Raw genomic sequence first — 18,620 nt, forward strand, 5'->3', positions numbered from 1 at the left:
TATGCCGTACACGGATTACAGGGGCACAAAAAAACCACAAAGTGAAAATGAAAAGTCAAGATGGATTTTATAGAAAATTAGTTTTCGCAGAATTTGTTTATTACTTTTGTTTTACACAGACATATTATACACGAGTTATCGTTCACATGATTAATGCACTTAGTGACTTATTATTTGCAAATTATAATTAAATTGTTTGATATTTTTTCCATTAATACTAATTGGGGTTGTATTATTTTTATTAGAAAGCCTGATTATCACCTTTCTAAAGCAACACAGCTGAACCTGTCGGTATCTGCCAGGTGTGTGCTAAGCACAGATGTAGGACTGATACCCAATTGGCACCTAATTAATAAAATAATCAGAATGAAATTCTAGGACCAATGGTGATCCCATTTCCCCAAAATCTGGTACATATCATCCTCCAGGATGACAACACTCTCCTCTACAGAGCCAGGACCATCACAGAGTACCTCTGGAACTTGAGAATAGAGAGGATGAAACGACCTGCTGAGTCCACACCTCAACCCAACTGTTGTGGAATCAGCTTAGGTGCACTATACGTTCCAAAGTGACCAACACAACCACAATGGTTGACCTCCAGCAGCTTCTGGTTGAGGTCAGGTGACCAGCATGAGGAGGAGGTACCAAGCTGCAGCCTTGTGTGGATCTTACACACACTACTGAGGTTCCTGATGGTGTAAAATAAATAAAGTGTAAAAATCAGGCTTTTTAATGATGTATAATTAGTATTATTAATGGGGAGAAATGTTATCACTTTTTTTTTACTTAACATGACTAAAGTTATGCACTTAAAAATTATGATTAAGGGGAAAAATACATTTTTAGATTAAATACTGCTTGGGGTTTGCTTTAAGGCTAACCAGTGGTGTTATTTTCTTAAATATAATACCACAGGTTCTGTGTGCATGACTACTTGAACATTTTATAATTAATTCCTGACTTAAACTTGTGTATAAAAACTACTTTTATTGTTTTTGTCTGCAATAATACTACCCTAAAAGCAACTTATTACAATATTTGTGCAGTTTTGTTGAAAATGGAGCCACATCTGGACAGTAAAACTTTATTTACTACTTCATGCTTGACGTCTTTGCCAGCTAAGCTGATTGGAACCTCCCATTTAATGGACATATATAAATATAACTACAGCAATCAGTTTCCACTGAATGGGAAATACTCCTGGCAAAATATCAGACAAACAAATTGTTCACAAATAAAATGTCAGAATATTCCTTAAAAAGCTGGAAGCACTCAGAAGGCACTATTTTTTAGTTAAAAGCTCTCCCCATAGGAAAGAATCCTTTAAAAGTTTTCTGGATCCAAGCAGTGATCCGGATCACCCCCAAAATCTAATCTTTGTTTCCTGATTCCATTTCTGAGATTTCCTGATAATTTAATTGAAATCTGCCCATAACTTGTTGAGTTATGTTGCTAAAAGACAGACCAACACCATCAAACACATGACCTTTGGCTTGGCAGAGGTAATAAATATGTAGAAAATGAAGTAAAAAATGGACAAATCTCAGTGTAAAAGATAGTTGCTAAAAATTAATTTGAGCTCTTGCTTTTTATTTTAACTGAGTTACAAGTCATGAGCACAATGGCTCCCACAAGGTCATAAAAGACAAAAAGAATGTAATTAAATTGATCATACCAGATTCAGGATCTTTATTATGTCCCATGTGTAATAATAGGAAACTATATTTAAGTTCACAATAAAAATAAAAACCAATGAAAATGGAAGAACTGTAGGTTATCTGTGGGTTTGATGCAAAGCACAAAAAGAAAAAGTAAAATTCATAATCAGTATGGTGGGTATGTGACATGGCTAATAAAATGTGACTCAGGTGTTTCACATCTGTAATGATTTGTTTTACCCTGAACCTGCAGTGCTTTGTTTAAAAACGGTAGCATAGCAGTGTTGTCCTGGTGATACCTTTAGTACTGGAATGCTTTCTTGAAGGCAAACTTTTCCCAAGAGCTGCAGTTGTCATACCAGACAGTAATGCCCCCAGAAAGAACAGAACCTTGGCAGCACTGGGGACTTGTTTAATTTCCTCCGGCACCTGAAGTTATACGAGCCGATGGCCTTCCTCACAAGGGTGGAAATGTCTGTGGGCCATGACGGGTCCTCAGAGATGTTCACTCCAAGTATCTTCTTCCTGTAAAACAGATTCCTTAAATTGTGAGTAGTGAACACTCTGCTCTGTAAAACAAATATCTCCAGTCCTGTTCACTGCAGTCAATTTGACTGTTTTTTATATAGTTGCTCTGCAAACATCATGCATGGTGTCAGTGAAAATTGCACATTTACCTACAGAATCATGCATTGTGTTTAATGTAAGTAAATCCAAACCAAAAGCCGTACAATACTTCCAATGAGTCTTACCATATATGCCAAGTCTACACGCCCATGAAAGTCAGTATAACACCACAGGGCAAAAGATTTCTTTCTACTTAGCATTAAATATTTCCTCTAGGTAATCTTGTCATCCGTGGCGTTTGGGTCACTGATTAAGTCATCCTGACCTCTGAGGGTTTTCTGTCTGTTTCTGCTTTTATCTGTAGAGGTAAAGAGGTGCAGGGGGGATAGAGGAAATGAGCAGGCTCTCAGAAGGAAACTGCTTTATTACTTTTCACCCAAGTCTCAAGCTCAGCAAGAGTTGCAGTCGGGGTGAAGTCATTAATGAGAGGTCATAATGCTGCTGAGAGAACATCCCTGAGGCAAATCAATGCTGTAACTTACTGCTGTGTGATGTTTAAAGATGTCTGAAAGACTTTCCTACATTTCAATGCTTGTGAGAGTCTGTAAAAGACACACGAATGGCACAGAGAAACACCTGTTACCTGGGAGATGGGTAGAAAAATATTCATTGAACTATAAGCCATAAAGATATAAAAATAGGGTAATGGGACACAGACCATCTGTGATGCCTGCTAGCTAGTATTGGCCAGCTAGTACTGGCCAAGAATATCTTGCATCCCCGTTGAAATGCATCCAAATATTTGGGTTGTCAGGGATGATAGTGACCATATTTTTTTTAATGTAAAACATGCAACCTCTTCAGTTACTGTCTTATGTGCACTCTTATTGCAGATAAACTCTATCAGGCGTCCTCTCTCCTTCAGCCATGGCTCACTCTGTCTCTGGAGGAACCGTGTTCACCATCCTCCTCATCAGCAGGTAAGATGATGAAGAAATATAACTACTAGGATGTGCAACCATAAAACTATCCTAAGAGCCGTAGAGCCTTATCAAGCACTGTTTTATTTTGACTTGTACTGATGTCAAAGACTCGTATGCAGTGGAAGAGATGGAGGGAATCGGCTGTATCATTTTCTTGTGAACCATTAATACTCCAATAACAGCTCCTCATGCATCACGCTAGAAGCATGGAAATGTCATTGCTACATTCATGCTGCCGCTGAGCAGAACTGATGAGGCAAGATCCAGCACCCCATGTATCTGTCATTGCATACAATTGGTGTTATCATCCCTGCCGAGGTCAATATGGAGAGAGTGATGTGGTGTAGTGGAAGGAGAAGCCTCTTTTTTTTCTTCAAAGTACAGAGAGCACATTTCTGATAAGGCAAAGCATCTGGGTCTCAGGGATTTGGGCTGTAGGATATTTTCTAGTAGTTCTTCCCACAATCTGTGGCATCGTTGTGTTTGTGTTTTTTTCTTGTTTATTTTTTACTGCACTAGAATATTTCTGATATGCCACATCTGGACTGTTGAGGCATACAATTTTATAAATCTGTTAAATTGGAGATACACACAAAGGAGAAGTATGAGTCCATTTGGTTTCTGGTAACTGACCTTATCAGGTAGAGGGGGAGGGAAAATTTTGGAGTACAAGACGCTGATCTTTTTTAAACAGTGACTGACATGTGAGTGCTTAATTCACTATGGCTTCTCTCTAATTGAGGTACGTTGTGTATTTCTCTTGTTTAACCTTTGTTCAACTTTGTCTGATTAGCCATGCTGGTAACACAAAAAAGGTGCACACAGATTACTAAATTGTGCTCTCTATTTAGCAATACGTGTGCACAGATTTACTAGGCCATATGCATAAAGGAATAACTCCACAGAATTTTTTTTGGCAAACCTAGACCACATTAGACCAGGTCCTGATAAAAAAAGACTCTTCAAATCTGGACTGAAATATTCCAACCACTGTGCAGATTCATCAAAAACACAATGTTTGATTTGTGAAACCTTTATTCTATTTGTGAAAGTGAAAATATGGATATCTTCTATGATGATGGAGAAACTTTACCCAACTGAGCCATTTCTGCCTTTGATCTAAAAAAGAGAAAACATGACAACCCTTCACACTAATTTGGACAGAATTGCATACAATTTATATTAAGACACAAGTTATGTAAAAAATACACTAGTTACGTCTAACCTGGATCATAATACACATATTCACTGTTTAAAGGAAAGAAAAAAATGAGTGTGAGCTGTGAAACCTGTTTTTTATCTAACTTTTCTTCCGTCTGCCCTGGTCAACCTCTGCCACAGCTTCAGCCCGTGTCATCCTCTTTTTCTCTTCCAGTGTTTCTTGTATTAGACAAGACATTTTTCAATTCAAATTCCTTATTCTGCACTGGATAAAGTATTTTAATATGTAGATGTTTGTCTGGATTTCATCCTCAATACCCTATTTGAAAGGTTATTTCCATCATTTTGATTTCTCCATTAACATGTGCCATTATTTAACTGCTCTTCCTCTCCTACTCAGTCCTGACCTCCAATCTGTCTGCACCGGACCTTCATCTCAGTTCAATAATAGTTTCTTTTGTAAACATGTGCATCTATAATTTGGATGCTCTTAGTTCTTTGCCTATACTAGATAATAAAATGACCCCGTTCAGTCCAAGTTTGTTTGTCCATTACCTTGAAAACGTCCTTGTCCAGTTTGCTGCTAAAGTTAATTTCTATACATTTGATTTACATTACGTTTTAGTTACAATTTGGCTTAAATGTATATTTTCTCAGTTTACCTGTGGACCTACCTTTAAAAGCAGCACATTTAGGACAAACTCAGTGCAGACTTCAGGAGAGAGGTGATTGCAGCTGTAATCATCTTGTCCAGCTGTGTGTGATCAAAGATTATGGGTGCCCACCTTTCTTAAAATGTATAAATAATGTTTTAAAAAGAGTAAATAAAATGAGTCTAATGTGAATTTCCACAAATAAAATAAAGGTCTGACAAATTAAAAACGGTTTTCATGAATCTGCACACTGTAGGATATTCCAGTTGAGATTTCAGAGAATTACTGTGGTTTGTATTTATTCTTTTTTTTATAAGGACCTGATTTGTGGTCCAGATGGCAAAAAAAATAAAAATAAAATAAAATAAATAAAATTAGCCTAATTTGCATATCAACAGATAGAATAAAGGTTTCACAAATAAAAGCACAGTTCAGTAATCTGTGTGCATGGATTACCACCAGTTTTTTTTATTTTATGTATTTATCTATTTATTTTTAAATCCACTGGCGCTTGCCAGGCTCCATAGTGAATGTGGAACATCATTATGTAACATGTAAATATCCCAATGTGAGCATTAGCTTGAAGCTTCACATTAGCAAAAAAGAACCTTACTGACCCCAGCATGGCTTTAGACTCTTACAGTAGCATATAACAGGAATAATAACTGTAGGCAGACGGCTGTCAGAGCAAAGGAATCGGTCTTGTAGAGCTTTGAGATTAAAACACATGACGAAACAATTTGTCAGTGTGACAAAGTGGCTGAGTTCACACCATTTGCCACTGTTTCATATCATTTCAACCATTCCTGTTTGATTTTAACAATTATAGCTTCATCATTGCTCAGTGGTCAGCAGACACCAACTATCCCAGGCTTGTTTGTGTTTTGCTTTCTATTTGAGTTCAGCTAACATACATAAACATCTGTTAAGGCAAGACTCAGACCACTGTTAATATATTTAGCTCTGTTTATTTGGTTAAAACAGTTTTGTTTGTTAACGAATGAGTTCGATGGGTGTCAACTCACCCCCACCTTCACAGTCCCCATCTCAGATCCACCTCTTTGCCCAATTTTGGATTTTCCAGTAACGACACGCGTGATGCTACCGAGATGGAGACGGTGGGAACCGGCCAATGAGCTTCAATTCAGCTCTTCAGAAACCTACGGGTGACGTCAGGGGTGTCTCCAGCTTTTGAGGACACCCTGGTCTTAGCCCGGACCTGATGTAAATTTAAAAATTAGGGGAGCTTGAGGTATATATATATATATATATATATATATCTGTGTGTGTGCGTGTGTGTGTGTGTGTGTGTGTTTTACCATATTTTTTATAAAGAAAATGCAGTAAATTATGGTTTACAAACACTACATCAGGGGTCTCTAACCGGCAGTTCTGGACCTTCCACAATGCCTCTAAATACGTGACTAAAATATTTTTTAAATTGTCTTTCTTGTCATTAGGTTGGAAACCAGGGACTTTTTTTTTCTTTTACATAATTTTCCACAAATATCTACATCCCTTAGAAGAAAGTCTGTCTATCTTCTGTTTATAAAGGGTTAATGTTTTTCTTTATTTTTAAAACCTAAAAACAGAAATAAAAATGTGAATCTTTAAAAATAACAAAATATCATATGGTGGCTCTTTATTATAAAAAATATTAAGTTGCCTTTTTGAAAAATCTTGTAACTGGCTGAGGGAAAAATGACTCCTTGGATTGGAAAGGCTGCAGACCCCTGCACTAAACACAAACAGATTTAGCAGCAGTTTTCTCTTTAAACAGCAACTGTTAAAATATTTCATCATATATATTTATAAAATCAAATATTTATGAGAAAGAAGGATGACATGTTCAGGATTTACTAACTAAAAGGTAAAAAGTCAGCAGGATGAATTTAAAGCTGTGAAGCTGCTTCCTTCTAAACACAGAAGGAACAATATGTGATGAATATCAGCATCAGGTGAACAGACAGAAAGCAGGATGAGAATCTTACAGCTTCTAGATGGTGAGGAGAGAGAAAAATTCACAATATTCACAATAACTTCCATCCATGCACCTTCAGTGTTTCATTATCCAGATTTCTGGCCTACAAATTTTCTAACCTTTCATTCGCTTGACTGTTTAGCTTCACCTCTGCACCTGCAGCCTCCGCTACAGGGAGGTAAGGGGTTTACGTCTCATTTCCGGGTGTAGCATCAGGTCTGTAAATGTAACTATAAACATGTGTGGTATCCACAGAAAGTCCAGAATCTCAGCTACCAGCTCAGTAAACCATTTCTATCACCAACAAACACAGTTAGGACAACGAACAATTCAAAGACCAGCTACACAAAGTCCGAAAAACATGTAAACACAGATGATGTCTCCCCATGAAAACGAACAAACGGCTCCTCTACTGAAAGCTCACATCTCACAGATTCCACAGCTGAAAGTTTCATCTTAATATGACCAAGATTCACCAAGCAAGAGGCAGAATAAGGCCCGATTTATGCTTCACGTTTGTAAAAGTCAGAAAGCATGTCTTACCTTTGCTGTCTGGTCTAAATTAAAACTGCATTTATTAAAAATAAATAAATAAAAATAAACAGTTTGTCGTTGTCTTTTGGGAGCAGTTTCTCGTCCAAAAATCACGATGTTCTGCCATCTGCATGGGTTTTGACCGAAAAAGAGAAACGTCGTTTCTTCTTCTTTCTTATGTTCCAGACAGAACAGAGCTGATCTCTTTGTTGTGCTCTTGGAGATGCGCGCACACAATGGCACCTGCGCTCGTGTAACATAATCTAATGTCTTGTGTAGCGACCCCCGATGGCGATCTGCTTGTGTCAAACAAAAAATACACATATTTGGGGCAATACTGTATATCTTACCCTTTACTTTTCTTCTTAAAAAGCTAAGGAGTTGTAACTGCTTTATTTTAGATTTTCTGTCCATTTTGCTAGCTCTGGTTTGCCGCGCTCCGACTGCTGCTGCTCTCTCCTCTGCACATGCGCACACAGAGCCCCCCGGTTATCAGCTGTGGGTTTGTGGCGCTACAGAAGCAACTACTGTAATCTGACACCCAGTAACTTCATTGGACGTTAGTTACAGGACTAATCAGACCCTCCAACCCACAGTCCAGCCCTGCTCAGCCCAGCGTTGCTCTGGATGTGAGTGTGAGTGTGTGTAGCCTATGGCTGTTGAGAAATAACGAGCAGAGTGGCTGGAGGAACGGGCGGCAGTAAAGTTTAACAGTGTCTATATACAGTTGGTCTTTGCTGCCGGGCCTAGACTCAAAAGACCCGGGGCTAAAGCTCCGGAAAAATCAGCTGACGATGCCACTGGGCGACGTCACAAAAGCTCCATCCATCTTTTATACAGTCTGTGGTTTAGCCTCGTATCAGGGAAAACGTGGAAGCCACAACTTTGAACTTAATTATTTTCGTTGTTAACCACACCCACCTCAAATGTCCTACCAATCACACAATACCTCTCAGAGGTCGGCGTGAATAAATTTCTGCTCGGCTGATGTGTCGAAAACTGTCCCCATTCATGTCTGCAAGAGCAAAATGAAGTTTTGTTCTCATGGCCTCAAAAACAAGAAAAAAGTTTTTGCTTCTTGCAGAGGAGGTAAGGTTTTTACTAGCCTTTACTCTAGACCTGTACTGTCCTGTTTGCATTACATTGTTGTCCTGGTGATACAACTTAACGCTTTATTGGGCAAATAGTTATATTTGTGCACTTCATTGGACACACAAATGCCTCTGCATGCTAGTCCATGAAATCACAGAACCACACTGAGTTCTTCATACCAATCATCAAAGATCAGTTGTTATGACCTCAGTAATCTAGGGGTGTAAGGTCTATAACAAATCGGGCCGGAGTCGAACCAAACGGTATAGAAAGGTTTATTGTACAAAAACAAATAACAAAATATAAACACAAATATTGCCTCCGGCTGTAATCAAATATAACAAAAAGTGTCCACGGTAGGTGCTTTAGCAATTATTTCTACAAACAAAAGTATCCACCAGACAATTAACGTACTGGGACTGCTTCAAACAAATCAATAAAGAAACAAAACAATCGCTAAACAGTAAACACAAATTCCTCCTCCTACTGAGGGAAAACCAAACCAAAATAGTTAACCAAAATCACTCTAACAATGCAACACAAAATACAGACGTCTCTTCTCCAAACCAAACATAAACCACTGTCAAAGAAAGCTCTCACAATTCAAACACGATCACCAAAGAGTTCCCAAACCGGCAAGACTGTGCTCAATGGTCACAGCTGCCACGACTGATGCCGGAGCGAGCCATTTATGGGCGAGGCCTCCCAGCCGAGCGGTCCTTCAGGCGAGTCCGGAACGATGGTCGACCAATCCCGGTGGAGGAGGGCGGAGATGAAGCGGCAGCTCCTGCCAGCGACTGATGAGGCACAGCTGTCCCCAATTATAAGGCCTCAGGCTGGCAAGCCGGGGCCGTAACATCAGGTTACATCTCAGCTACTTCATTGAGATCAGTCTTCAGCATAAAAACTTAAAAAAAAAAAACTGTTAGTACTGACCACTAATTTATGTATAACTTTAGTTATTTTAGATAAAAGTATCCAAGTTTTAAAGCCTTGTTATATCCCCTGATATTATAATAACACCCTTTTCTATGGTTGAAAAATAAATTTCTAAATATTTCAATGCTTGGTCAATAAAGGTTGAAGTGCTGTAATACAGCAATTTAGCTTGTTAAATTGTAGACAATCACTGTGGACCAATTACTGTGTTAAGAAACTTAAAACATAAACTTAAACTCCATTATACCAACTATAGAATAATTCGGCGGCCATTTTGAGTGTTGTGTCATCCTACAGCGCCACCATTACCGAGGTGGCAAGTCTTATTACCTCGTATCTGTCGACATGGACAGAAGCATGAATATCCTGGACTAACAAGGCTAGACATTGGTCTACAGTAAAAAGGTCTGTTATCTGGAGATCTCAAAGTTATTCTGGTTTAAATATTGGACATCAGTGCATCTGTGTAACCTATGATTCAGAAACGGATTTAACTGATAATCTACATTGGAATTTTAAACACAAATTTTGTTATAAGTTCTCAAACGTTGGTAAATAAATAGTTGAAGTTTTACAATGGCTGTTAATCAGATTTTTGGCAGTTTTTTTTATAACTAGTTTAGGCTGCATGACACTGTGTACGTGAACTATTTGTGTTACTGACTAATTAATTTTTATTTTCTGGTCACAACGTTGGCCTAATTAAAACAAATTATGTCATTTCATAATATTTCCCGAATCATTAACTCTTTGCAACACTGCAGCCCCTTGTCTCTTAGTCAGTTAGCATTAAATAGCATAACAGATGTTAAATGCACCACCTTAAGTGGGACAGCAACATGAATATGCACAATTTAGTGTCAGACTGACGACTAAAATTTACCCTGTGTTTGTTGTTGTAAATAAAATACAGTGTGAAAGCATGTCATTTCTCCGCTGCTCTCTGATTGGCCTCCCCGACACAAACACACCGCCATTAGCAGACAAACGGTATCAACCACTGCCGCCTCGGTGTCACCTCAGAGAGCAACAATCTTCATAAAGTAAATGTCTGTGATCTTCACATTCAGTTTTTACCACAATTATAGTTTTCCACTGCTGTGAACAGTGCAAGTCCTTCCAGATTTCCTTGACATTGATCTAAAAACAGATCCAACACAGTCATTTATAGCAACATGTATGACCACAACAGCTTTATGAGGACAGCGAATGAATGCTGAAATACTTGGACCTTCACCTAAAAGCCAACAGTAACTCATTACAGGTGAAGAGTTGTAGCAATATTAAACTTGTAAAGGTTTGTGAAACAGACATCCATTAAGCAGAGAGAGGCCTTGGCAGTATGAATGACCTGTTTCAGCTTTGCAGAAAGACTGACTAACTTTATTTTTTGCATGCAGTATACCACCAGTGGAGTTCAACCATAAGAGACATGTTTGCAGATACAGTAGTTCAGTCAGACAGATGGCTTCATCTCATGTTCCTTTGCTTTCTCTGAAAACCCCAGCAGCACTAGTGCTCAGTTTTTCTCTCTGAGTGAAACGAACAAAGCATGAAATTGAAGAGGACAGGCTGAGGATCACAGCTCGACAAAAAACAAAAATCAACTGTCATCAGGGATGGTCAGCTGTTGTGTGTGTGTGTGTGTGTGTGTGTGGGGGGGGGGGGGTCAAAGAAAGTGTTTACTTATTGCTTACTACTAATAGCAATATTTTTATGGAGACCACACATGTACCTGTAATTTTTTTCATTATTGTTTTGTATATTATTGTAATTGATCTTTTTCATTGATCATAAGGAAGCTGAAGTCAGATGTAAGAACTAAAAGGGGGGAAACGGCATCAAATGTTTCACACCACTAATGTCTAGTTTTACTATAAACAAACTAAATGGAACACCTCACCCTTCGCTTATTGCAGAGAGCTGTCAGGAAAACAGAATCCAGAGGTCTTGGCCAAATCTGATGAAGGCTAGTTTCAATGGACTCAAAGTCAGATAAGTCAGATTTGAGGAATTTGAATAAATACATGGCTTTTCTACGGAAGCGTGGAGCTGTCACCCAAATAAAAAAAAAAAATCGGACCTTATCATGTTATAACGTGATAAGTTTATTGTAAAAACGTGAAACGTATCACACGACACTGACTCAAGAGGTCCCAAGTTGGGGATGCCTGCTCTGTGGCAATTCAGACACACAGGCACGCACCGTCTCACTGTGCGCAGGCAGGTGACCTACATGTTTCTCATAACTGTCCCACATTTCTGTACAACAATAAACCAGAGTAGAACAATTAATCATTGTCAAAAAGAACTGAAATGTTTCTGCTTGATGAGTATATTTTCCATAAAATGTATTTTGCTCCAATATAGGTCATAACAACATCTGCATACAGTACAGGCTATGTTCTTATAATAAACTTATCACGTTATAACGTAATAAGTTTCACGTTTTTACAATAAACTTATCACATGTTGCATGACATGTTGCATTGGTTTGGCAGTAACGTAGCTCTTCAGATGAATTTCAACATAGGTTTGGTAAAATTACAAGTAAAAACTGAATGGAAATGTATAAATATATAAATTTTATGGGAACTCTGTTCTCTCTCAAATGGCCTTAAGTGAGTATATGATGGCTGAGTGCCTATTTAATCATATTGATCTGTTAAAGTCAGATATGTGATGCTGTGGAATTCTCTTTCACCCTTAATGGGAGCAGAATTTACTAAATGAATACCAAGCTGTATTAAAGATTTCACAATAGGGATGGAGAACATAAACTCATTACAAATGACAGCAAATCAATTGGCAAAACATGGCAAGTTGGTTTATGAAGCAGCATTCAGCAACAAAGTGATTAAAAGTTCTTTAGAGAGAAGACAAAATGCATTAAAACAAAAAAGCATCAACAATATACTAAAGTGCAGAGACAAACAGAGGAAAAACAGTCTAAACTATTCCGAAGTTATCAGCCAAAGTCGTTCCATTTCATTTCAGTCTAATGCCGAAGCAAGCAGTCTTTTTAATACCCGGTTAATCCAGTTCAGGGTCATGGGAGGATTGGAACATATCCCAGTTACTGTCAGGAGAGAACTGGGGTTCACCCCGAACAGGTCACCTGTTCATCACAGGGACCAACAAGAAAAACAACTCACACTCTCATTCACTCCTAGGGTCAAATTAGAACCATTAATTACCCTAACATGCATGCTTTTTAACTTTTGGAGGAAGCAGGAATGGCCAGAGAGACCCACAGGTGTGTTTGAAACCAAAAACCTTCTTGTTGTGAGACTACAGTGCAACTAACCACATCATCACGCAGCCCCAGAGGCAACCAGCAAGCTAAAAGAAGCTAAAGTTTCAAAAGATTGCTTTTCCATTGGAATTTGTTCCAGATATACATATAAAGTGAAATCAACTTCTACATTTTAAGTTTTAACTTAACAATTCACAATTATGATTGTTTGCCAACGACTGACTGCTTACTTCTTTCAGTCACAGTCAGCTGTCCTCGCTGGACAACAAAAAAAAAAAAGAAAAGAAAAAGAAATGCAGTTTAAGTAATTTCCACATTGGCTTTATTTTTTAGATGGATAGATTGTCTTTTATATGTAGTCTATTTATAGTATGTTTTTGTTTTAAATAATATGTATTAGTTGTGGCCGGAGGACTAAATCATCTCATTTGGTAGTGTTTACAACCATTGCAAAAAGACAAAATATGGAACTTGGAATATTTTTTACCGTGGTTCAATTAACCACACTTAACAGCCACATAAAAATAACCCATGAGGTACAAGAGGTAAATGCATAATTTAAGTGATAAAAAACGTTCTTTAACCAACACTTGTAACATGCTTAATTGTGAATGGAAACTGCGAACAACTTATTTTTCCAACAAATGACAAGTTTCCCCAACAATTAGCATAATTTGCTGTAAAATAAGCTATGAAAACTAATTTAGAGACATTTGATTAAAATCAGCCAATTTTACAATAAGTAACCACAACAGGCTGTAAAAAAATCATTAAAGCAAAGGAAAAATACAAACTACTCACCAGGTAAGTTGGATGTAAATGTTAGTCCTCACAATCATTTCACCATTTTCAGACATCGTCCAATGTTCAAGGATAGTCAATTGATATTTCAGTTACATAAACTAAAAATTTAACTTACTTAATCAGATTTTAGGTGTTAAATGAAACCAAAACCAATCAAGATTCATAAACGTATTAATTAAATATATTTTTACAATATTTGTTTTCACTTTCCTAAGTAATAAAAGAAAATGCATCATTGAGGAAACTTAGTCTTTTGGAGTGGGTATGTTTAGGATTTTGCAAGCAGAAGTTACTACTTTGTGCTGCAAGTCATTGAGCAACCTACATTCTAAGTGCAGGCTGCAGCATCAAAGCAGTCATGCTCACTTAAGCTTTCTCAATAGAGGCTTAGTAATACAAAGAAACAGCATAATACTATATATGGGCACCAATGGTTTAATACAACTGTTAATAGAAAGCATGGATAGAATTTTAGTGAAGCCTATTACGGGCAGATTAAAGGCTTAAACTATGCTTTTCTTGCTTTTTTGAAGAGACACGACTTATTCCTGTTTAGAAATCCATTTTCTGTCAGCTTTTTTTAATTGTCACTGGAGAGATTAGCGTACAGCCAAGCTTGGATAATTACATAACAGAATTGTCTCAAACATGACAAGGAACATGACGTCACATGGTTTGCTTTAGAAAACATATGAAAACATGTTTTGTTTTTGTTTTGTTTTGCTATTAAGTCCCTTTTTGAAATGATTATAATTAGTGTATGGAGAGTTTGTGGATTAAAAAGAACATTTAAAATTTGAAGGACTGTTTACATGCAAACTTACTGGAGATCTTAGAAAACATCGAGACTGGGCTTCAATCTGTGCTTTGGCAGAATGATTTGAAAGATTGACCCTTAGTTGTGCTGATTTAGACAAGCTGATGCTCAAGGCTTCTTCTTGTGTCATTTCATTGATGTCAAGTGTACTAGCTATAACACCAGCGATGTTGGATTTGATGTCAGGACCAATTTAAAGGTTGACTTATAGAAAAACACAGGACAATAGCAAGCCATTTTGACGTATAATAGCTTGACCGAAATTGAGATTTTGATTCTTTTCAAAGTTCCCTTTTCCTCAAATAGCTGCTGGTTATTGCTTTAAGCATTTGGTAAAATCTGACTGAAAACCAGATTGTTAGTTTTATGAAAAAACATCACTTTACTCGAATAATTCCCACTTTGTTTTTGTTGTACTGTTGCTGCTTCAATTTTCCTTCAGCAAAGATGTGTCTTAGCAAAAACCAGACAAAAGTGGTGTTAAATGAGAGGGCTGCATGTGGTTATTGGCCAGTTTGCTGTCAACACTTGCAGAACAATGCAAAACACTACTAGATTTGTGAAAGTATATGAAAGAGTCAGCATTATGTTGGTTGTTTCCACCAAAGAACTGTTCTTAAAAGAAGATAAAAATGTTTTTATGAGCAAAAGGCTGAACTGAGTTTTTCTTCTCTGATCTGAGGCTTTTTCGACAAACGATTAATATTTAAATTCTATGAAGAGTTGATTTCACTCTCAAGTGCAGATGTAAACGCTGACATGTTTTCATGTAGAAGCTTGAATTTGGGATCCTAAATATCAAGTCAAACTTTTAGGCATAAAACAAAAATTATTACAATGTTGTGGGTTTCAAATGTAGATTTCAATTTTATTTTATTTATTTTTTTTTTTATTGAGTGCATCTCTCTGACATTCCCTCCTGGTTCTGTTCATGATGGACAATTCGTGAATTCACAGTTTATACCAAAGTAAGAGGAGCTGTGTTTGTTGACTCCATCAGAAATTTGCATAGTTCCTGATCCTGTTTCTGATGTTAACTGGATTTCTAGATGTAGTGGTGGACAGGTGTATGGTTTGGGAGCCAAAGGGTTTCATCTCTGCTTTTTTGCAGATGATGTGGCTCTGTTGACCTCTTCAAACCATGACCTTCAGTTTGCACTGGATCTGTTTAAAGCTGAGTGTGACGCAGCCAACATTAAAATCAGCTCCTTCTAATCTCAGGCCATCGTTTTCAACTAGAAAAGGTTGTAGCGCTCCATCTGAATATGAGAAGAGTCTATGTCTCAAGGGGAGCAGTTTCAGGATTTTAGGATCTGGTTCAGGAGTGATGGCAAAGTAGAGCAAGAGATCAACAGATTGGTGTTTCATTGGCAGTAATGAGGGTGTTACACTGATTGTTGTTGTGAGCAGAAAGATGAGCTAAAAACTGAAGCTTCTGAATAACTATTCCATCTTGGTTCCGATTCTCACCTGTGATCATGCAATATATTGATCATGGATATAAGCAGCTAAAATAAGTTTCCTTCAGCATTTAAGGAATAGGGTAAGGAGCTTGAACATTTGGGGGGAATTGGGAGTTGAGCCACTGCTTATCCACATTGAAACAAGTTAGGACAGGTGGTTTGGACATGTAATTACAAAGGCTCTTGGTTGCTTCCCATTGGAGTTTTTTTTAGCATACTCAACTGGACCATTACCCTCAGGAAGTCCCAGGACAGGCTGCAGGGATTAAATATTCTTCGTGGCCTGGGAATGCCTTAGGATCCCGCAATAGGAGTTGGAGAGTGTTGCTGGATAGAGAGATGTTTGGGTTTCCTTCCTCTGCGACCAATTCTTGGATAGACAGACCCAACTTTATGAATGGATGGATGGCCAGTTTATGTCCTGTTATAATTTCTTTGTGGCTTATTAAGTTGACCACAGATTCAGAGATGGTTTAGCTTAATAAACATAGTGAGATTATGTTTAAGAGCCTCTGAGGTTCCTAGGATAAGACTAGAGATTGGTGTGGATATTTAACTCACACAGGTCCAGCTACCAACTTGAAAGGAATTACTCTCCAAGGCCAATGGTTCATTAAGCGATGCGTGTGTGGGTGTGGGAGTGTTATATGCTTGCTCGTTTCTTATGCTGTGTATGCATTATTCATCTTGTTTATTGTAGTGCTATGTTCATTAGATGTATATATTATTGACTAATTCTGGATCTGTCTGCAACTTGTATTCGTATGTTAACTGAGATACAAAATCAATCATTTCTTTTTTTTTTCTTTGCATGTTTTTGCAAACTTTATTCCATCTGTATTTACCCAGAAAAAGAGTTGCTGTAGGCAAGACTAAGAAAGCAGCAGCACAGTGAGCATATGAAATGCATGAAATTATAGCATTAAAGTTCCAATAAAGTGAGAACTATGGTGTAAGACAGCTGTCAGTTGGAATTTTTTTGCACAAGTACACATCCGTGCATATGCATCTAAAGTTGTGCATAAATACAAATTTGTAAATTTTCTTCTGTGTAAAATCACTCAAAATATTTATTGTGCATTTTGTCTGTGAAAATACAATTTAAAATGTTACAATTTCAATAATTACAAATACAAAATGTCATTTATGATTACGGTTTCCTTTTTATTAAAAGATACAGGATAGTATATTTTGAGGAGATGATAGTGCCCACACCATGGGTTTTCCTCTATTTATACCTATAGCAACTAAAGATTCAATGCTTTATTTTGCAGCATGTGATGATGTGTTGTCTTGCATGAAAGTGATTTTACTGAGGAAGGCATAGCTCTTCCGTTTATACATTACAGGAAATGCTCAGTTGGAAACTGGAAACCACCACCTTGCTGACATGGCAGCATTGTTGGGAGATGATGGACGTCCATCAACCATCCAGAACTGTATTATTCACCAGCACAGCATTCACCAGTGAATAAAACTGATAGAAGTTAAAGCTTTATGTACTTCTGAGCCCACTGCAAATGTTTCTATATGAGGGGATTAGGGCTGGGCGATAAGAACTAAATTTTATATCAATATTTTTTACCTGAATCATGATAAAAACATAATTAAAATAATATAATAATATAATATTATATAAATAATATTGATATAAACAATATTTCTTCATTCTATATTGCGCCTGATAAAGTCTCTATATATTTGAATGACCTTTCAGCCCTGCATCAAACCAGAGTGCTAAACAAGGCTCGTTTAATGCTTGCAGATCAAAGCCACCCATTGGCTTGTGAATTTTTGCTGCTTCCATCAGGGCGCAGGTGCATCCTACCAAAACGCAGAACTAACAGACACAAATACTCTTTTGTCCCTGCAGCCATTGCCCTGTTGAACATTTTTTTTATTATTATTTTTATCATAGTGCTTTTAAATATTTACTGTTATTTGTGTGTTTATGACTGTTTTTACTGCTGGCTGTACAACAAATTACCCTCATGGGATAATAAAGATTCCTTGAACTTGAACCTTGAAAATCTTGATATTTTGCCCAGCCCTAGGGGGGATTAAGGGTGACCATTAAGGTTCTTGAGATTCCAGCAGCTCTACCCTGCTTGCTTACCTCTATCTGAACTAACTTGTTTACTGAATGGCACACAGTTTTAACAGTATGACGATTTTGCTTAAGTTTTTGTGAAATATCCAAGGCACTTTTTTATTTGCAGAAAGATCCTTCATTTTCCATGGAAACTGTGACTTGCTAAATAATGTGAAACAACCTCCTTAAGTAGATTTTCTTTAATTAAGCTAATCAGGGAAGCTAATTAGCAACCCTGTCTGAGACTGTTATCAGTGACCAAAACATACAGGAGAAACAATACAAGCTCAATCTTCCAGAGAAAAACTGAAAACTAAATGTCTGATTAGCTGAAATCCTACATGCAAAATCATTTTGAACACAGTTGAGCCTGCTTGAAATGTTACAATTACCAACATAATTAACCTTTTGAGGGAGACTTCCAGTAGTTCAAATAGGAACTGTCAAGTGGAGTTTAGTCATTTTGATTTATATAGTTGTGTGCCACAAATCCCAATTCTGTCTTGAAGGGTTTTTACTGTCTGTAAGATACTCCATCATTGAATTTACCCCTGACTTAAACTTACACTTCATATTAGGCTTCATTTCATCACAAGGAATGATTACATGTCTATGAA

General features: G+C 37.4%; 1 protein-coding gene across 1 annotated transcript in view; it reads left to right on the forward strand.

The window, feature by feature from the left end:
- The window catches only part of LOC121655423 (gamma-aminobutyric acid receptor subunit pi), an 85,447-nt gene that overhangs the window by 12,311 nt on the left and 54,516 nt on the right, over positions 1–18,620 (forward strand). The window contains exon 2 of the mRNA XM_042010044.1: positions 3,122–3,208. Within this exon, the coding sequence (XP_041865978.1) occupies positions 3,156–3,208 (53 nt within the window). The 5' untranslated portion in view covers positions 3,122–3,155. The remainder of the gene's footprint in view (positions 1–3,121; positions 3,209–18,620) is intronic.

This window comes from Melanotaenia boesemani, chromosome 16 (genome assembly GCF_017639745.1).
Source record: "Melanotaenia boesemani isolate fMelBoe1 chromosome 16, fMelBoe1.pri, whole genome shotgun sequence".
NCBI classification, from domain to species: domain Eukaryota; kingdom Metazoa; phylum Chordata; class Actinopteri; order Atheriniformes; family Melanotaeniidae; genus Melanotaenia; species Melanotaenia boesemani.